The 21,837-nt window shown below is 34.9% G+C and overlaps 1 protein-coding gene across 3 annotated transcripts in view; it reads left to right on the top strand.

Moving 5' to 3' along the window:
- The window catches only part of NR2C1 (nuclear receptor subfamily 2 group C member 1), a 39,210-nt gene that overhangs the window by 14,964 nt on the left and 2,409 nt on the right, over positions 1 to 21,837 (top strand). For 2 of the 3 annotated variants that reach the window (XM_061125947.1, XM_061125939.1), the window contains exons 4-13: positions 500 to 581; positions 2,040 to 2,219; positions 3,536 to 3,683; positions 3,790 to 3,880; positions 7,736 to 7,929; positions 9,118 to 9,283; positions 13,158 to 13,279; positions 15,532 to 15,671; positions 17,840 to 17,977; positions 20,308 to 20,413. In XM_061125947.1, the coding sequence (XP_060981930.1) occupies positions 500 to 581; positions 2,040 to 2,219; positions 3,536 to 3,683; positions 3,790 to 3,880; positions 7,736 to 7,929; positions 9,118 to 9,283; positions 13,158 to 13,279; positions 15,532 to 15,671; positions 17,840 to 17,977; positions 20,308 to 20,413 (1,367 nt within the window). The remainder of the gene's footprint in view (positions 1 to 499; positions 582 to 2,039; positions 2,220 to 3,535; positions 3,684 to 3,789; positions 3,881 to 7,735; positions 7,930 to 9,117; positions 9,284 to 13,157; positions 13,280 to 15,531; positions 15,672 to 17,839; positions 17,978 to 20,307; positions 20,414 to 21,837) is intronic. The other variant, XM_061125954.1, reaches the window with a different exon arrangement.

Below are 21,837 nucleotides of genomic sequence, written 5' to 3'. Positions count from 1 at the left end.
TAGATTTCTCTTTTTATGCTGTTATAGCTTATTTTAGTCATATCATTCTATGGGGAAATGTCCTGAGTTATTCAAAGACAAATGTCACAATAGGACAGATAACTGCTACAGTAATTTGATGTGTTCCATATGAATAAAATACTTCATGGGTGAGATGCAGTAAAAAATATACTCATGTATTTGTGTGTTTAAGACTCTTTACTTTAAAAAAAAAAAGTCTCTTTAATGAATTGTTATGGAACAAACTAAAAAGGTATTATTTCTGTCTGTACTTTTTATAACATTGAAATTTTAATTTTTGTGTAAAGAAAATTAAGAATAGTTTGATTGATACATGCATAATAATAGAGTTCAAAGTTTCAGAATAACTTACAAAAAAGAAAACAAAAAGTAATATGACTGAAAGTTCTTTTAATTTTTTACATTAGAGTATTACTACTGAGTAACAACAAATTATTTTTTGTTTGTTTGTTTGTTTGTTTTGGGGGGGTTTCTTTAGTTCTTAACAGATAATTCTTCCTCAGAACAAGGAGCAAATAAGGTTTTTGATCTTTGCGTAGTATGTGGAGACAAAGCATCAGGTAATACTAAAAATAACCTCCTATATGTGTTGTATTGTTAAAATAACTGCCTCACTACTCCTTTTCTTCTACTGAAAGTAAAAAGTAAAATAAAGGAGCATGTTGTTTTTATAGTTCATATTTGTAGCCTATGAAATTTAACTGATTTTCCCCCAGAGCTTTTTATTCACCTAAAGGTTTTTTATTTCACTGCAGTTTAAAGTGATCTTGCAGTGACATAAAATGCATATTTCAAAGAATTATGAAAGACAGTTTTACTTTTTTGAAAGTAAACTGAACATGTGGAAATTTTTCTGAATATGAAACCAGTTTTGTCGAAGGTATTGCTTAAAAATTAGTTGTGATCCTTAATGACATGTAACATTAGATTATTAATCTGCCTTTTGAGCCCTGTTCTCATTCTAGGAATACAGAGTAATTACTGAGATGGAAAAGCTCTGGTTGACCCTGATGAAATGCTCTGCATAGTTGAGCAGACATTTCTCCAAGCCTGTTTTTAGTACTCAGGTTTATGCTGTTTTAGTTCTGGCAATTGTTCCTTCATGCCCAGAACATACCCGTATTTATTCATATATATTCACAAGTACCATTGAGATAAGTTTAAGGACCCAGCTTGTTTTCCTTCATCTTTTTTATCTTTCCCATAGCTTCATTACAAAACTTGCACTAGAACTTTTCCCAGAGTATGTTCAGTTTGTTAATAGTTTTTATGCCAAGGATGTGGTTTGTGAAAATGATAGGTTTATCAAAGTGTAACAGATTTCTCCAGAAGTTTTAAAAAGTGGGACTCACTATGAGGAAGGATGATTAGATTTCAAATACTAACTGACATTATATCCTTTTTTTAGAGCATAGTTTTCAGAATAAAATAGCTTTATAAAGTATATTGCTGTTAAGTCACTAAGTCATGTCCAGCTCTTTGAACCCCATGGACTGTAGCCCTCCAGGTTCCTCTGTCCATGGGATTTCCCAGGCAAGAATACTAGATACTAGAGTAGTATCTAGAATACTAGAGTAGGCTGCCATTTCCTTCTCCAAGGGGTCTTCTTAACCCGGGGATCAAACCTGCGTCTTCTGCATTGGCAGGTGGGTTCTTTACCACTGAGCCACCAGGGAAACCCTTATATACTACATAATAGAATTGTAATTTGTAAGTGATCTCAGAAGTGAAAATAGTTTTATATCATGGGTGTATGGGTGATTTTGTTTGTTTTCTTTCCCAAATTTTCCATGTCATTGTTAAAATGGCTTTACAAAATTTAAAAACTCATATTGTTTAATATATTTTATCAGAGAATTGTTTGTGTCATTTTCTAGTAGTTCGTAAAAAAAAAAAAAAATTCGTGTCATAAACTCAGAAATCTCAGTTTCATCTCATGTTTAAAGGGTAGATGTTGGCGGGCCTACTTCAGTTCTGAAAAATATGACTTTCATATTTTCTTAAACATTTGTTTCTAGGGCGCCATTATGGAGCAGTAACTTGTGAAGGCTGCAAAGGATTTTTTAAAAGGAGTATCCGAAAAAATTTAGTTTATTCATGTCGAGGATCAAAGGACTGTATTATTAATAAACACCATCGAAATCGCTGTCAATACTGCAGGTTACAAAGATGTATTGCGTTTGGAATGAAACAAGACTGTATGTATTAGCTTTTAAGGAGAAAATACTTTTAAGAATTCAGGCAAACTCCTAGAAGTGTGTTAAAATTAACATGTTAAGATATGTCAAATATATATGGTTTTTAATTTAAAGTTTTCCAACAAAAATATAAAAATGTGTGAATGTGTATTTTTTATATGTTCAACAAATCTTAATTGAGTGCCTATAATGCCAGGCATGTAATTTTAGTTTGGATCTGGTAATAATAATTTTGAAAAGGTAACTAGATACTAGTTTAGTTTTTCACCAAACTATTAATACTAAATTAGTTAATAAGGTAATGACAGTAGCTAGTATTGATTGAGCCCTCATTATGCTTTACTCTGTGTATAGCATATGAACAACTTATTTGTTCTCACATCACTATTGTCAGTAGATACTACTGTTAACCATTTTACATTTGTGTGAACAGAGGACATTTAGAAACTTGCCCAAGGTCACATAACTAATAAGTGGCAGAACTTGGATCTGCATCTTGGCAGTTTTGTTTTGTTTTTCTCAGAAAATGTACATTTAACAACTTCAGTATACTTCTTCTAAGTATCATGAAATAAAATTGCTGTAAAATTTATTGAAAGTCGCTCAGTCACGTCCATGGACAGTACCCCTCAGGCTCCTCTCTGTCCATGGATTCTCCAGGCCAGAATACTGGAATGGTTAGCCATTCCCTTCTCCAAGGGCTCTTCCCAACCCAGGGATCAAACCCAGGTCTCCCTCATTGCAGGCAGATTCTTTACTATCTGAGCCACCAGGGAAGCCCATAAAATTTATTACCTCTATTTTTTTATTAACCTCTATTTATAAATAAAAACTAAGTGATTGAGTTGCTGCTCAAAAATCTCCTTGCCCTGTACAAATTAAAAAACCAAAAAATTAAAAAAAAAATCTCCCTGCCCTTAATTAAAAAAAGATTTGACTTGGGTCTTTTTGTGGTTCACTGTCAGTATTGTCTTTAGTTGTTTAAATACTACTTTATATTTTAATGCTCTTATGTATATTAGACATGTAAAGGGCTCCTAACTTCAGGTTTTCCTTCTTGACAGTGAGCTTTTAAAAAATAGGAATTCTGCATTTCTGCCACAACTGGAGCAGGGAAAGAAAAGAGAAAAAGAGAACAAGCCAGTTTTACTATTTTGAAGCAACTTTGTTGAACTTAAAAGTAATTTCTAAAGATTGATGGTTATCTTTAGAGTTTTAGTAACCATGTCTCCCATAACAACATTGCTGACCTAGAGCTTGCATTTATAACTGTTTATAAATTCTGCATTGTGATGTAAATTTGGCACATTTTGTAGCTGTTCAGTGTGAAAGAAAACCCATTGAAGTGTCCAGAGAAAAATCTTCCAACTGTGCTGCTTCAACAGAAAAAATCTACATTCGAAAAGACCTTCGAAGCCCATTAGCTGCAACTCCAACTTTTGTAACAGATAGTGAAACTGCAAGGTATAGTAAAAAAAAAAAAAAAACAGCAGTGACATATATTAAGTAGGTGGTCATTTTTTGTCTTCCCAGTGAAACTAAGGCTAAAACTTGTACTTATTTGTTACAGGTCAGCAGGACTTTTAGATTCAGGAATGTTTGTGAATATTCATCAATCTGGAATAAAAACTGAGTCAACTATGCTGATGACACCAGATAAGGTGTGTTTAGTACAAGTAATTTAAAGCTTAAAACTGCTTAAGCTTATAAAAGTTATTCTTTTTCTCCTCCATCAGTTTGGCCGATTGATTTGGTCTTAAATATTTCGGGTTACAGGTTTTTGTTTTTATTTTAATGAAAATTATCATCAACTGTTTGGTAGTATCAAATGACAAAACTAAAAAAATTTAGTAATGAGTTCAGTGTTCCTTATTTAAGGGAAAACAATCCATGGATGAGCAAATTACAGTGCTCATAAGCAGTGGAACACTCTAGTGGAGGAATTTTAGACAAGAGTTAGTTTTATAGAGGATTTGAAACAGCAAAAAGGAAACAGAGGTTGGGATTGGCTCAGAGGTTGAGATTCCCTGTGATGCTCTTGCGTCCTGCTGTCTAGGGCGAGGTGAGCTCACTAAAGCTGGAGCTGGAGGATTGTGACTGCTGTATGATAGGTTTCTTTGACAGATGTTTCCTTTAAGTGCAAATTGACTCAAGTTTCAGTTCAGTCACGTCTGACTCTTCACAACCCCATGGACTGCAGCATGCCAGGCCTCCCTGTCCATCACCAACTCCTGGAGCTTCTCAAACTCATGTCCATCAAGTCGGTGATGCCATCCAACGATCACATCCTCTGTCGTCCCCTTCTCCTCCCGCCTTCAATCTTTCTCAGCATGAGGGTCTTTTCCAATGAGTCAGTTCTTCTCATCAGGTGGCCAAAGTATTGGAGTTTCAGCTTCAGCATCAGTCCTTCCAATGAATATTCAGGACTGATTTCCTTTAGGATGAACTGGTTGGATCTCCTTGCAGTCCAAGGGACTCTCAATAGTCTTCTCTAACACCACAGTTCAAAAGCATCAATTCTTTGTCTCTAAGCTTTCTTAATAGTCCAACTCGCCCATCCATACATGACTACTGAAAAAACCATAGCTTTGACTAGACAGACCTTTGTTGGCAATGTCTCTGCTTTTGAATATGCTGTCTAGGTTGGTCATAGCTTTTCTTCCAAGGAGCAAGCGTCTTTATATTTCATGGCTGCAGTCACCATCTGCAGTGATTTTGTAGCCCCCAAAAATAAAGTCTATCACTGTTTTCATTGTTTCTCCATCTGTTGGACATGAAATGATGGGACCAGATGCCATGTTCTTAGTTTTCTGAAAGTTGAGTTTTAAGCCAACTTTTTCACTCTCCTCTTTCACTTTCATCAAGAGGCTCTTTAGTTCTTTGCTTTCTGCCATAAGTGTAGTGTGAAATGGGTCAGGTCACTGGAGCAGCCTCTATTTTGTGAATACTGATGAATTAATTTTATCAGTAGAAATGTTCATTTTTCCACTAGAACAACCTATAGCTTCAGTGTGAAAAAGTCTTCTGGGTTTCTTTCATCTTGAAATAAAAGTCCTCAGATATAGAAATGTATAATAAGTATAAAATTCCTTATATTCCTTTTGTGTTCTCCTACAAACTTTTTAGTGTTAAAATGTTGATATTTAAAATATTTCAGGTGAAGAGAAATCCTTCATGCACCTTACTTAAAACATTGACTTGAATCAAGAGTAGGAACAGAGTTGCGTGAGCTCTCATGCTATGTATCCAAGTCATCTGGGTCCCCTTAGAGATTTGGAGCAACTCTTTATTGAGCAAGAGGTCTGAAAGAAAAAAGATTTGCTTGTTTAGATTGAGCATGTAGAATTCCATAGTGTTTGAAAGCCCCTTATAAGAACTGAAAACAAACATTGTTCCTGAAGGCAGATTTCAGAGAGCCTGTTACTGGTGTTTCTCTTAACCTATAATGTGATCTGGTTTCATATGCCTTATGAGATTATTTATTCTATGTATGGCCAGATTTGTGTTGTTATTTTTTGTTGGATACTTCAAGGCAATCTTAATACTTGTACTCTGGAATCAAATTTCATCTGCCACTTACTAGCTGCATAACCTTGGGCAAGATATTTGACCTTAGTGCCTCAGTTTCCTTCCTCATCTGTAAAATAAGGGATAATAGGAGTGTCTGCCTTACAGGTTGGGCTTTAGCATATTGTTATTAATCAAGGAGATTTGGTATCTTACCACATATTTTGGAATTACATTCAAGACTTCACTTAGCCTTATCTATCTGATTTGTGCTTAGAATGGTAGTTACAATTTCATTGACCTATTAACTTCTTTAGAAAAGGAAGAGAACTAAGTTTTGTTGAAAATTTTCTGTAATACTTGCCCAGACACTGTACTTCTCTAAATGCCTTTATATTAAATTGTAACAACCTTGTTTGGTTAGTTTCTGACAAATGGTCCCAAAGTTGTCAAGCTGCAATGTAAGTCCTTTCCACATTAAGCACCTGTCTAGATAGACATGTTATGAAATGGAAGAGAATATATAAATGTTTTAGTTGCAAATTAAAACACCAAAACATGTTTCTTTTACACATGAATGAAGGCAGGAGTAGGGGTTAGGAGCACAGGCTTTCCTGTCAGACCGATCTGACTTCCCATCCTGCCTCTACTACTGACTGCTGAAGTGACAGTGAGGAATTCTTCTCATCAGAAATAAAGGGACAGTGATTCCGATTTCACAGGGTGGTTGTGTGGATTACATAAAATACATACAAAGGTTGTAGCCGTGTAAGAAACTCAGTAACTGGTGGAATTCTCAGTAAATAATTCTGGGACCATTCTTTAGTTTGGGGAGAGCACAGAAACTATTTGTCTATTTATTCACTGAAATCAGTTTCATATAAACTAAAAAATTGATATAGAAAAATTCAAGGAAATGTATATCCTCTTAGGAGTAATCATTATCACTAAAAAACCATAAAGGTATAATGAACAATTTAAAATATCTACAGACCTGTCAGAAGTCATAGAAGGCAACTAAAGAGGCTTTCATTTGATTAGGGTGGAATGATTTGAGCATTTATAAAAGAATGACTAATGAGTAAAATATATAAAAATATGAATTTTAAATGATATTCAAAATTCATCTTGCATCATAAGAAGTTGCTTGGGCATTGATTCATAGCTCTAAAATTGATAAATAAAAGGAAGAAATATCAACCATCTATCTGCTTTTTCTGTACAGATTATATTTCTGGGTAGTCAGAGTTGAGCAGGTTTTCTCATAAAAGAATTATAGGTAATTCATGCATAAAGAATGTACACATTAACAAAAATAAAAACTAGTGACAAATAGGAAAACATGCAGTATATAGCAAAAGCCCAGTCTCCTAAATAATGTAGAGGGACTTTCTAGCTACAGAGTGCTTGATGTTTAACACATTTAACACAGTGGCTGGTAAAACTTGGCGTCCTGGAAATCTGTTCAGTAATCACTTTTCTTGTTTTTTCTCTATTCCTTAGTAAAACATTAATTTTATCCTATGCAACTTTTGAGTTTACATAATAAGTTTTGGAAATTACAGCAATATCAAAATTTTAATGCTGGAAGATCTTGAAAGCTCATCTAATTTAATGTCCTTTTATAGGGAAGGCAACTGTTATGGGGCTTCCCTGGTAGTCCTGGTTCAATCCCTGTCAGGGAATTAGATACCACATGCCCCAACTAAGACCTGGTGCAGCAAATACCCTTTTAATAAAATAAAGCAATTGTTAATGTGGATAGATAACCATTATGTGCAGTTTTTAAAGTAACCTGTGTAAATATTAATATTTCCTAGGAAATGTGCCTGATATTTTTAAACTTGTTCCCTCAAGTGTCTAAAAGTTCAGAGCTCTTTGATTTTACTTTCTAGATTTCATCTATCTTTATATACTTTTCTTTTGACATTTCACATTCTAGAATTAGATATTTAAGATTGAAACATTAACTGATACCAATTTGCAGAATTTTAATTTTTTTTTTAAAGGCTGAATCATGTCAGGGAGATTTAAGTACATTGGCCAGTGTGGTTACATCATTAGCAAACCTTGGAAAAACTAAAGATCCTGCTCCAAATAGTAATGAAGTGTCTATGATTGAAAGCTTAAGCAATGGTGATACTTCTTATACCTCCTTGTGTGAATTTCATCAAGAAATGCAGACTAATGGTGATGTTTCAAGGTAAGATCTGTTTTGAGCATGTGTCCCTTTGCCAATTGTCCTTTAGTATCTCTTAAAAAATACTATTTACAGAAGTTTCAAAAAATAGTTATTTCTATTAAACTTAGAAAATTTAAGTAATAAGTAAATTTTCATTGAAAAATTCTGTTGAGTATAAAATGATGTCCAGCAGGTTACATTGTAAATAATGAGCAGTAAGTAAATATGATAAGATTAGAAATGTAGTCATAAAATTCGGGAGTTTGGTTTTTTTTTTCAATAAAGATGATAATTTGGGTCTGGTTTTTCAGATGTTTTAGTTGCCAGATTTTATATTCTGTGTATTTAAAGTTTAACATATATCTTACTAGGCAGTCATTTCTCATTTCCCCCACCAATTTCTGGTGATGAAAATAGGTTTTCAGAATTGGGTTAAATCTATTATAGTTTTAAGTTTACACTACAGGAAACTTGTATCAGAATTCTACTTTTCATTCTTTTTGATATTAATACTTAGGATGTAGAAACCATCTTTTTTCAGGCTTTTTTCACGCACTGTTCCTCTTCTAAAATATTGAAGGAACTGCATTTAAGAATCTCACTAAGTACTTTGTTGAACATGAGATTTTAAAGAACTTAAGAAGGCCTCTCTTTGAAAAATACAGGAAGCTATTTTGACTAGTTATTTACTGATATTAATTATTTGCCATCCTAATCTCAGATTCTTATAGTTCAGGTGTAGCTGTGTTACCATAAGTTTAGAGTATTCTCTGCATTTTTTAAATAAAATTAAAAACCTAACTTTGTGTTGTGTGGAATAAAGTCGACTTAAGTTCTTGCCCTTGTTCTTCTAAATAACTTCTGTATGTAAAATAAATGGCCTGATACCTTGATGTATCAAATATTTAACTTGTAAAAGGAAGCATAAGACTTTTTCTCCCCTTAAATCATGTAAGTTTTTTAAAAAGACTAATTCTCTGGTAAAATATATTAATAATAAAGTTTTTCATACTATACATTTGAAGTTTAATTTGTTACTTTTGGAGAGTGAGTCAAAGACATCACTGAAATAGAATGCTCAGTGATATACCAAAATTCTATTTTCTAAACAGTTTTTAAGGCCTAAATCTTAATTTCCAAATTTTATATAGAGTGCTCATTTTATTGTGGAGATTGGCCAAGCTCACAGCTTCTGATGTCTCCTTATAGGGCATTTGACACTCTTGCAAAAGCTTTGAATCCTGGAGAAAACACAGCCTGTCAGAGCTCAGGAGAGGGCATGGAAGGAAACGTACACCTAATTGCTGGAGACTCGAGCATAAATTACATCGAAAAAGAGGGGCCACTTCTCAGCGATTCACATGTAGCTTTCAGGGTATTTCTATATGTATATATATTTCATAATTTTTACATTGTGTGACCATTTTGATTTTAATTGTCCTTTCAGAAATCAAAATATATTTGTTGTGCTTTTAAACTCAGAGATACCCCAACTAGGATTTGAAACAGCAGCTAAAACATAAAATAACAGCTCAGTAAAACATCCTGTTTATATAGTACTCACAATATCAACTAATGTGTTTAAGATTATAAGAGTTAGCTTTTAAGACATTTGGACATGATTTTTTTTTCATTTAGACTCTGTTAGACATAGTTTGTTGATGGTGGTGTTTTTAAGTATTGGTGTTCATCATGTGTGGAATCCACTGGTTTCATTCAATGCCTAGCTACCCCTTGCTTTAGTGTAAATCAGTCTCTAAGACACAGATTTTCCGCTTTTACCAAGTTAACTACAAAGAACACAATTAATTATATAATGCCTCAGCTAGCTCTCAGCCTCATTTTAAGAAGGTTTAAATTATTTTAATTTTTGGTTTTTAACTTTTTACACTTTAACCATTTGGAGAAGGTACATCTGTAATTTCTTTTTTGCTTCCTTAAATATATTTATGATGGAAACAATACATGTAGAATATTAGAAAATAACATCTGGCATTTGATTTGTCATTCAGATAATATTCGGACTACAGCTATAGAAAGGCTGACCCTTGAGACCCTTCATTGAGACTCTGCTGTTTTGATCCCTCTGTTTATCTTTGCTCTGCCCTCCCTGAGGACTATTAGCAAATCATATGCAAGTGATTGAAAGTGCTTAAGAACTCTTAGTTAGCAGTGCATAGCATAACAGTCCTGGACTACCTGAGGGTAGTTGCTCATAACTTTACTGGAGATTATAAATTTCCATGGGTTTCTTATGAAAATATATAGTTATCAGATATGTGTGCTACTGGCAGAAATAATGAACACAAAATAAATCTAACCCTGGCAAGGGACTTCCCTGGCGGTCCAGTGGTTAAGACTGCACTTCCACTACAGGTCGGTCACGTGGGTTCTGTCCCTTGGGGAACTAAGATCCCACATGCTGTGCGGTGCAGCCAAAAAAAAATTAACACTGATCAAAGCTGCATATGATAAAATTTATTCCTACAAAATTTGGCTTGGTAGAAATGACTCAGAGAAAAGTCACATCTAAATAATTGTGGCTGTAATTTGATATAGTTGACAAACGTATCAGGGAAACTTGTCTTTGTGGAATATTTTACCAGAGTTAATTTACATGAAAAAAATCAGAAATGCTTCATTTGTACTTTACAAGAAAAAATTTTATGGGGCTATAGGAACAGGCAGTGAGAAGAATCTGTGTCATCCTTCAAAAGTTTGTTTTGGACAGATGAATTGGGGAAATTAAAACATTTTTCTTCCTAGAATTGGCCTTAATACAATGCTGGAGGTTTATCTTGCTTTAAGAAAATTACGTATGTAAAACAGATAAATTCTAAGCCATTTTTTCTCTATAAAATAATACAATGTGGCAGTCTTTTGAATAACAGGTTCTAGTGTATATTGCAGGTGGTTTCAGTTTTATGATTAGAGCAACAGAGTTTTCAGCATTGCCATCACTATTGTGTAACTTAGGGCGCAGCTGTATTTTTTAGCCCTAATATCCAGTTTTTACATATTGTGAAGTATTTCATTTGTTTTAGAATGATTTTAAACTACTTAGCCAAGGGTAATCTTGTTTTTGCATCCTAATCCTACCCCCTTAAAACTAGTAATCTTTGGTGATTTCCCTGACTTTTCAGGGTTGTTTTTTTTTTCCTACTCACCATAGCCAGTACGAAAATGTGTGATAGTTTTCAATTTGTTTTTTATATACTTATGTGTGGAAACAGTTGCATCCTAACAATTAAATTTATGATGCTTAATATCTACTTATTATAATTCTCTTAAAGAATGATATTTTAATTTATTGCTGCAGTAAACATTTCTCAAACATTTAAAAATTATCTTTTCACATGTGGAATTTCAGCTGTTGATTGTCCTGTTTTATTACTTGACACCATTTTGTAAATAGACAAACCACTTATGGCTAACATTGAACAAAGGAAATTAATATTTTTTGCATTTTTAGCTAACATTTCCAGAGAACTTTGGTATCGTTTCGATGAAAAGCTTTGATCTGTTTGGCATCATAGGTACCTTTGAGAATCTGTTAAAAGTTATATATTCAACTCCCCAGAAAAGTGCACATGGGCATTTTCACCTGTCCCCCAGCAGAGGTAGCTACTATTAACTGTGTGGTGTATCTCCTCCTATCATATATACAATACACATAAAGTGTGTATCTATATACATACACTCTTTTTAACATATATTGGTTCATCAATATTATTTTGCTATTTCTTCTGCTTAGATGTCTGAAATGTTTTTTCTACGCTATCTCAGTTTATCTTACTAATTTTATTTTATTTATTTTTTTCTTTTGAACTTTTGTATTGGGGTACAGAGTCACATATGACTGAGCAACTAACTCACTTTCATAGATGATTAACAATGTTAGGATAGTTTCAGGTGAATAGCAAAGGGACTCAGCTACACATATATCTTACTAATTTTAATGCCTACTAAGTAGGCATGGATTATTCTTTTCTTAGTGATAGAAATTTGGGTTATAGCCAGCATTTAATTTCTCTGTTAAGAGCGGTACTGAAATGGACATCCTTGTATATGCTTTTTTGTGCATATATGCAAGTATCCTTTTGAAATAGAGATTTAGAAATGGCATTGTTAGGTCATAGGATAAACTCAGTTTTAAAATGTTGATAGATACAGCCAATTTGCCCTTCATTTGACCAGTACTCAGTTCCCTGGTGGTTCAGCTGGTAAAGAATCCACCTGCAATGTGGGAGACCTGGATTCGATCCCTGGGTTGGGAAGATCTCCTGGAGAAGGGAAACGCTACCCACTCCAGAATTCTGGCCTAGCGAATTCCATGGACTGTATAGTACATGGGGTCGCAAAGAGTCGGACATGGCTGAGCAACTTTCACCTCACTTCAGTTGTATGTATTTGTTTCCCTATATCATCACCTATGCTTGGTATTACTGATCATTTTAATAATTTTAAAATAGAAGTTTCTTATGGATGAAATTACATTTAATTTATAGCGATAAAAAATCTCTTTAATAAGATTTTCAAAAATGCTTTGATAAGTATTCTGATGTAGGATCTTTATTTTCAACAGTGGTCACACATTAGCTAAGGTCAGCCTGTGACCGTTATGGCCACAGACACACTTTATTTTTCCTGTAGATTAGATGGTGAGATTTTACGTAGGAGCTGCTTTTTGAAAAATTGAAAAAGCAAGTAGTTCTGAGCCCTAATTCCAAATGTTTTCAATGTGTTGAATTCAGCCATGCCCGTTACCTGGGAATGTGCACTCTACAAATGGCATCAGCAGGCTCACTTCACTCATTACTCTCCTATAAGCATTTGAATTTGCTATCCCCATTGCCTAAATGAAAGGGACATTTAACATAAAGGATTGCTTCTTGAATTAAATTTGTTGTTTACATACTGTTAATGAAGAAAGAAAAGGAAAGACTTAAAGTTGATATGAAGACAGAAAGTAACTTTTAAAAACACACAAAGATAATCTTGTGGTTGGTATTTATTAAGTGGAATTCTGCTTTATCTGAATATTGCTTTGTTAGAAACTCTGGGCTTTTCATTTATTCTAAATCCTGTTTTTAGCTGTAAAATCCAGTGACTTGGATTATATCAAGATTTGCCTTTTTGGCTAATATGTTAGATAGTTACTTGACATGTTGACAGTTAAGTTTTTCAAAGAAGTGCTCATTTAGAAGTGTCCCATGTGAGATAATTGACCTCACCCCTGTTCACACCAGCTCACCATGCCGTCTCCTATGCCTGAGTACCTGAATGTGCACTACATTGGGGAGTCTGCCTCCAGGCTGCTGTTCTTATCGATGCACTGGGCACTTTCAATTCCTTCCTTCCAGGCTCTAGGGTAAGTGTCTTGAAGTTCTTGAATATTGTGTGATTTTGTAGCACAGATGTACATGAGACAAGAGCTTTTATTTTGGGAGGATTTGATTAAAGGGGGCAAACTGATACAGCATTATAACTTAAAATTTTATATGAAGAATCATATTGGGTGGTATTTATATTATGTGGAAGATTATCCATATTTCATAATTTGATGAAGTTAACAGTTTGAATGAAGTAAGTGCACTGGAGCCAGCATTTGTAATAGGCTGTCTTTGGCCTAAATGAGGGAGGCTCTAAATGACTTGGGGTATTGTTTCTCCCTACCACCACCGTTTCAGTGTTATCTCAGGCTTGTTAATAAGGATCTGAAACTTGCATACACTGAATATGTTTGAAAATAGAAGTAATTGTTTTTCAATCGTGTGGTTGGTTGCCCCCTAAAAAGGTAAGAAAATATAAATTAGCCCATAGTACCACTATGATGAGTTAGAAGTTTGGTTGTATCACTGAAGAGCATATCTGTGTTCTGTTTAGATTCGATGGTAATGAAAAATGGTCTATTATGAGAAATCCAAGCTTTGTTTAAAGTTTACCAGATTTCTTCATATTGTTTTAATGTAACTGGTTTGAAGAAGCAAAGAGACCATGGAGAAAGTTAAGCCCATAGTTAGAAAAGTATTGGTCAAGTTGTAGGACCTTATTGTACAACAATGCCAATGTTATTTTCTAACTAAGAGGTATAACACAGGCCATCAAAAACTGATTTTTTAAACTTGTTTACTCTGTTCTTTTTTGTGTGCTTTGTTCACTGGTTGATTACCTTGACTTTACTGTATAAAACTTTACACTCAGAGTTTTCATTCCAATCCCTAAGAAAGGAAATGCCAAAGAATGCTCAAACTACTGCAGAATTGCACTCATCTCACACGCTAGTAAAGTAATGCTTAAAATTCTCCAAGCTAGGCTTCAGCAATACGTGAACGGTGAACTTCCAGATGTTCAAGCTGGTTTTAGAAAAGGCAGAGGAACCAGAGATCAAATTGTCAACATCTGCTGGATCATGGAAAAAGCAAGAGAGTTCCAGAAAAACATCTATTTCTGCTTTATTGACTATGCCAAAGCCTTTGACTCTGTGGATCATAATAAACCATGGAAAATTCTGAAAGAGATGAGAATACCAGACCACCTGACCTGCCTCTTGAGAAACCTGTATGCAGGTCAGGAAGCAACAGTTAGAACTGGACATGGAACAACAGACTGGTTCCCAATAGGAAAAGGAGTACGTCAAAGCTGTATATTGTCACTCTGCTTATTTAACTTATATGCAGAGTACATCATGAGAAATGCTGGGCTGGAGGAAGCACAAGCTGGAATCAAGATTGCCAGGAGAAATATCAATAACCTCAGATATGCAGATGACACCACCCTTATGGCAGAAAGTGAAGAAGTTAACTAAAGAGCCTCTTGATGAAAGTGAAAGAGGAGAGTGAAAAAGTTGGCTTAAAGCTCAACTTTCAGAAAACTAAGATCATGGCATCTGGTCCCATCACTCCATGGCAAATAGGTGGGGAAACAGTGGAAACAGTGGCTGACTTTATTTTTGGGGGCTCCCAAATCACTGCAGATGGTGATTGCAGCCATGAAATTAAAAGACGCTTACTCCTTGGAAGGAAAGTTATAACCAACCTAGACAGCATATTAAAAAGCAGAGACATTACTTTGCCAACAAAGGTCCATCTAGTCAAGGCTGTGGTTTTTCCAATAGTCATGTATGGATGTGAGAGTTGAACTATAAAGCAAGCTGAGTGCCGAAGAATTGATGCTTTTGAACTGTGGTGTTGGAGCAGACTCTTGAGAGTCCCTTGGACTGCAAGGAGATCCAACCAGTCCATCCTAAAGGAGATCAGTCCTGGGTGGTCATTGGAAGGACTGATGCTGAAGCTGAAACTCCAATCCTTTGGCCACCTGATGCGAAGCGCTGACTCACTGGAAGAGACCCTGATGCTGGGAAAGATTGAGGGCAGGAGGAGAAGGGGACGACAGAGGATGAGATGGTTGGATGGCATCACCGACTCAATGGACATGAGTTTGGGTAGGCTGTGGGAGTAGGTGATGGACAGGGAGGCCTGGCGTGCTGCGGTTCACGGGGTCGCAAAGAGTCTGACAGGACTGAGCGGCTGAACTGAACTGAATGAACATTGTGTTTTCAAATATATGAGTCAGTTATAAGGTTTCATAAAATATATTTGATATTTGTTTTTGTTTTTATAGGCAAGAAAACAGCATATCATTGGTGAAAGCTTATTGGAATGAACTTTTTACTCTTGGTCTTGCCCAGTGCTGGCAAGTGATGAATGTGGCAACTATATTAGCAACGTTTGTCAACTGTCTTCACAGTAGCCTTCAACAAGGTAAAAAGCACCTTATTTTTCCTTTTCTAGGATATGAGGAGACATCGGTTTTATAGTATTATATTTAAAGTTAAGTATGAAAAGATAAATACCAATATCCTTTTTACCTTACATAATTTTTACATTTTGATAAATTCATTCATTAATCACCCAAAATAGTTTTAAATGAGAGTCCAACAAAACTGAAACAAATGTATTTAAGTGCTATTTCTGATCAGGCCTCGTGAATTTTTACACTTCAACATACATACCAAAGAATCCAGGGTACGCTTATATAGAGGTAATCCAACTATTTATAAACGTATAGTTACCAACTGTTTTTAAACTGCTTTTCTTTTTTTTTTTTTGCTCTTATTTTTTTTTCTATTTATTTTTATTAGTTGGAAGCTAATTACTTTACAATATTGTAGTGGTTTTTGTCATACATTGACATGAATCAGCCATGGATTTACATGTTTTCCCCATCCCGATCCCCCCTCCCCCCTCCCACCTCCCTCTCCACCCGATCCCTCTGGGTCTTCCCAGTGCACCAGGCCCAGGCACTTGTCTCATGCATCAAGCCTGGGCTGATGATCTGTTTCACCCTAGATAATATACATGTTTCGATGCTATTCTCTCGAAACATCCCACCCTCACCTTCTCCCACAGAGTCCAAAAGTCTGTTCTGTACATCTCTGTCTCTTTTTCTGTTTTGCATATAGGGTTATCGTTACCATCTTTCTAAATTCCATATATATGCGTTAGTATACTGTATTGGTCTTTATCTTTCTAGCTTATTTCACTCTGTGTAATGGGCTCCAGTTTCATCCATCTCATTAGAACTGATTCAAATGAATTCTTTTTAACGGCTGAGTAATATTCCATGGTGTATATGTACCACAGCTTCCTTATCCATTCGTCTGCTGATGGGCATCTAGATTGCTTCCATGTCCTGGCTATTATAAACAGTGCTGTGATGAACAATGGGGTGCACGTGTCTCTTTCAGATCTGGTTTCCTCGGTGTGTATGCCCAGAAGTGGGATTGCTGGGTCATATGGCATAAACTGCTTTTCTTAATTGTAGCTTTTTGAATCCTAAGGTAGGCTAAACTTTTTTTTTTTTTAAATCAATTCATCAGTATGTATCCTTTCACTTAGACACTACTAAAGAGTCACAGAACAATCCTAATTATTTTTTTCCTTTTCCTGATTACAATTCCCAGTCGTTTGAGGAGACAGGTGGGCAAGCACTGATTTATAAATGTTTAGTTTCAGAATGGCTTGTGACTGTCCAAGAAGAAGGTGCCCCATCATCAGACGGGAAGAACTATTTTTTTTGAGTTCAAGAAAAAATTATAGATAGAGAATTACATTTATTTCCTTTGCATATGCCACTTCCTGTTGTTATACATTTTTCTTGAACTATCTGCTTCCCCTCCTATTTAATGGCAAAGGATAGCCTTAAGATCTCATCAATAGTAGATATACCAGAAGTCAGTACTACATAAACACAATAATTTTTAAGTTAGAACATACTGTTTTACTCAACTTTTCTTTGGTCTTGACAGGGTTTTTTTGTTTTTGTTTTTTTTGGCTAAATATTTGCTTTTGTTGTAGTAGTGTTGGTAACTTAATAATCTAGATATTTTACTTATTTTTCATTTTGCTTATTTTATTGATATAAACTTAAATCCTATTACCAAAATTTGAATCTTTTGTACTTTGGTTGGTTAGCCAAATTTTTAGTCTTTACGGCTTATCTTCTCAAAGGTGTATCTTAGAAGAAGACATTACGTTTAGGGCTAAAAAGCCTAATATAAAAATATTAACAACCTGTTCTTTTTTTTTTCTTGAATGAACAGTGTCTGAAGATCATTAATTAGTTTCATTTGAAGTTGCAGAGAGGGACTTCCCTGGTGGTTCAGTGGCTAAGACTCTGTGCTCCCAGTGCAGGGGGCCTGGGTTCCATTGCTGGTTAAGGAACTACATCCCACATTCTGCAACTAAGACCCAGCACAGCTGAATATATAAATAAATAAAACATTAAACTTGCAGGTATATTGAATTTTTAACATTTGATAAATTGATTATATTCAAAGCTAGAAATTAGTGAGAAGGAAATATATCGCATAAAAATAGTCATGCATTTTTGCTGAAGATTTTGTTTGTTTCTTTGTTTTTAATTAAAGATAAAATATCAGCAGAAAGAAGAAAATTATTGATGGAACACATCTTCAAACTACAGGAGTTTTGTAACAGCATGGTAAAACTCTGCATTGATGGATATGAATATGCCTACCTGAAGGCAATTGTACTCTTCAGTCCAGGTATATAAACATTTACTTCCTATTAAAAATAGTGTTTGAGGATGTGGAGAAATTACAACCCTCATGCATTTGCCATTGGGAGTGTACATTGGTGTGAAGTGGAAACAATTGAAGTGTCCATCAAACAAATGAATAAACAAAATGTAATGTATATATAAATGGAATTCTGGTACATGCCACCATGGATAAACCTTGAAAACAGTTTGCAAGTGACAAACCAGTCACAAAATACCACATATTAAATGTTTCCATGTATCTGCATTGTCCAGAATAGGCAAATCTATAGAGAGATCTGTGGCTTCCTTGGCCTAAGGAGAGGAGAGAATGAAGAGTGACTACTAATGGGTGTTTCTTTTGGGGCCAACAAAGATGTTCTAAAGTTAGATTGTGGTGAGGGTTGCACAACTCTGAATATACTAAAAAACTGTTGAATTGTACACTTCAAATCTGAAATTTTTGGATATAAGACATCTGGGTGTGAAAAGGAAAATTGAAGAAATCAGTGAAATGATGCAGACTTTTAGTCCTATTCAGTACTTGAATGTTTACGTATACTTTGCATCATTAAAAGGCAAAAAGAGAGATGAAGATTGCTTTGTTAATGGGTTAAATTTCCAAACAGCTTATGAGTTCCCAATAAATAGAAAAATGGGTCTCTTGTCTTTCTGCCAATTGCTAGTTTTTACATATAGTAAAATGACAGTAAAGCTCAACAATCAATTTTAGAGTAAGAAAAATTGACTATTTTCTTAGGCTCTGTATTCTTCATTTTGGTATATGTTTTTCTGTTACTGTGTATCATAATAAAATGATCTGAGGAACCCTGCTTCTTATACCTTCAGTGATATGAGTAAGATAATTAAAGCTATTTTGTACTGTTCTGGTGTTTTAGATAAATTAATAACATGTATTGCAGTTTTTATCACAACCAATTTGCCACTTTAATTTTCCTTAAAATTGAAAGACCATAGATTTGACAACAGAATTATAATGTACTTTTGTTTTATTAAATATTCCTTCTATTTCTGTTTGCTACTTTTCTTATTCTCCTTAGTCAGGATACCACTTTCCATATTTTAGGCTTAAGTTTTATGAAATTCTTTTAACATTTCCACTTCAGTGAAATATTTATATAGGTTATTTCATGTTGCTATATTATTTTTCTGATAGAGATGATGTTCAGAGTTTATAATTTCATAAGTATCTTTTTATCCTAACAATGGTGAAAGGAAGATTTTCTTATTAAGAAAATATAGAATATAGCATGCATGAGGGGGTGGGTGAAATGGGTGAAGGAGAATCATGAGGTACAGACTTGCAGTTATAAGTAAGCCACAATGATAAAATTTATAGCATGGTGACTGTAGTCACTATTGTATTGTAAACATGAAAGTTCCTAGAAAATAAACCTGGAAAGTTCCCATCATAAGAAAAAAGTTTCGTAACTTTGAATGGTAACTAGACTTGCTGTGGTGATCATTTCACAGTGCATGTGAATGTCACTTCATTTTATTCTGTACCTTAAACAGATACAATGTTGTATGTCAATTATACTTAAGTTAAAGTATGTACTACTATTTTAATGAAAAAAATTTTAAAGAATATATTTTGAAAATGGGGGCTTCCCTCATAGCTCAGTTGGTGAAGAATCAGCCTGCAATGCAGGAGACCCCAGTTGGATTCCTGGGTTGGGAAGATCTGCTGGAGAAGGGATAGGCTACCCACTCCAATATTGTTGGGATTCCCTTGTGGCTCAGCTGGTAAAGAATCCGCCTGCAATGTTGGGAGATCTGGGTTCGATCCCTGGGTTGGGAAGATCCCCTGGAGAAGGGAAGACTACCCACTGTAGTATTATGGCCTGGAGAATTCCATGGACTTTGCAGTCCATGGGGTCGCAAAGAGTCAGACACAACTGAGCTAGTTTCACTTTCACTTTCATTCTGAAAATATTTCATTGGTTAAAAATACTTTTAACTAAGCCAAGTCATTTCATTTTTTGTTTATATTGAAAGCAAAATGATCAAAATCCTTTCTACCACTTGTGAAATAGAAAAAGCTGTTTAGTTTTATTTGAGCCCAGTGGTTTCATTTTTTTATTAGATGTTAGAATACATGTATGAGATGAAACGGTTTGAAGGGTTTAAGTACAGTGCCTGGTATTTAGTGGGTGGGTTGCTAAAATTTTACTAGTATTTGTGGAATGAAAGAGCCATGCATGTATGATAGGGCTTCCTGCTGAACTGTTGTTTATCACCTTTTCCATCTCTACTTGGTGTCTTAGTAAATGAGTATGCAAAACTAAAGTAACAATATATTCTTTAATGTTTCAGATCATCCAGGCCTAGAAAACATGGAACAAATTGAGAAATTTCAGGAAAAGGCTTATGTTGAATTCCAAGATTATATAACCAAAACATATCCAGATGACACCTACAGGTATCTAGAAGTTAAATACTATTTAATTAAGTTCATCTTAAAAATTTTTGTGTATCTGTTTCCTTATTCTCCATTCCAAGTGTAATTAAATTTAGTCAGCTTTGGCCTTTCAAGTAGTTAATGCCTGTTGCAAGTACTTTATATGTACTTTTTTTTTTTTATATGTACTATTTTATATGAGACTTCAGCACAGAAAGGTTAAGTAACTTGCTCAAAGTCACACAATAAACAGCAGAGCCAGGTAGTTTGACTCTCACACCCAAGCTCTTAACTTGCTTTAGATGAAATAATGGATTGAATTAGAAAAGGGGATGAAAAGTGGATGAATAAAAAGATACCATTAGCTTATTTTATAATTAATTTTTAAATTTGGCTTATGGCATTTATAGCAAAGTGTTTCTTACCAGTGTCCTTTAATAAAATGAACTCAATTTTTGAGTGATTAAGCATTTGGCTATCAGAGCAAGAGCACCTGGGTTTAACGCCTAACTCTGCCACTTACTAGCTGTATGACCTTATAGAAGTTAACAGAAGTTATTTAACTTCTATTTCAATTTCTTTACTGTAAAATGGAGGTAATAGTACCCACATTTTATAATCAGTGTAAGGATTAAATCAGTTAATATATTCAAAGAGCTTAGTAGAGCAGTGCCTGTTACATAGTAAGGGCTATATAAATTTGTTTACTAATACTATTAACATACTTCAAACTAGTAAAAGAATATTTTACATATAATAACTTTTTACATAGATTATATAATAGACTTATAAGCCAGTTCCATCATGAAAATCAGCTGTAGTTTATCTTACATCTAACCAGTTTTCCTGCCCTACTTCCTACCAGTTCTGTGAATGCAGCTCAGCTAGTGGGAACAAACAGGAAATTAGTAATTTGAGCAGTATAGTACATGAATGCAGAAAGATTGCTTAATTCTGGGTCTGCTGGTTTCACTTGTTCTCAAGTGCTCAAGTGTTCTCAAGAGCATAAGGCGTTAGCATAGATGAAGGATAAATAATGCCACAAACTTTTTGGAAAGGTGGTTCTTTGGGTGTTGGTTTTGTTATGATCTTTTTTTTTTTTTCCAGTTTTTTAAAGTGTCAAAAGTTTTATACCTTATATAAATTAATGGGCTCCCCTGATGGCTGAAATGGTAGAGTCTGCCTTCAATGATGTAGACCAGGGTTTGATCCCTGGGCCAAGAAGATACCCTGGAGAAGGACATGGCAACCCATTTTAGTGTTCTTGCCTGGAGAATTCCATGGACAGAGGAGCCCGACAGGCTACAGTCCATGGGGTCGCAAAGAGTCAGACCCAACTGAGCAACTAGCACAGTTCCGTTCAGTTCAGCCGCTCAGTCGTGTCGGACTCCTTGTGACCCCGTGAACCGCAGCACGCCAGGCCTCCCTGTCCATCACCTACTCCC

This window comes from Dama dama, chromosome 3 (assembly GCF_033118175.1).
Source record: "Dama dama isolate Ldn47 chromosome 3, ASM3311817v1, whole genome shotgun sequence".
Classification (NCBI taxonomy): domain Eukaryota; kingdom Metazoa; phylum Chordata; class Mammalia; order Artiodactyla; family Cervidae; genus Dama; species Dama dama.
This window is presented reverse-complemented; position numbering and strand designations above follow the sequence as displayed.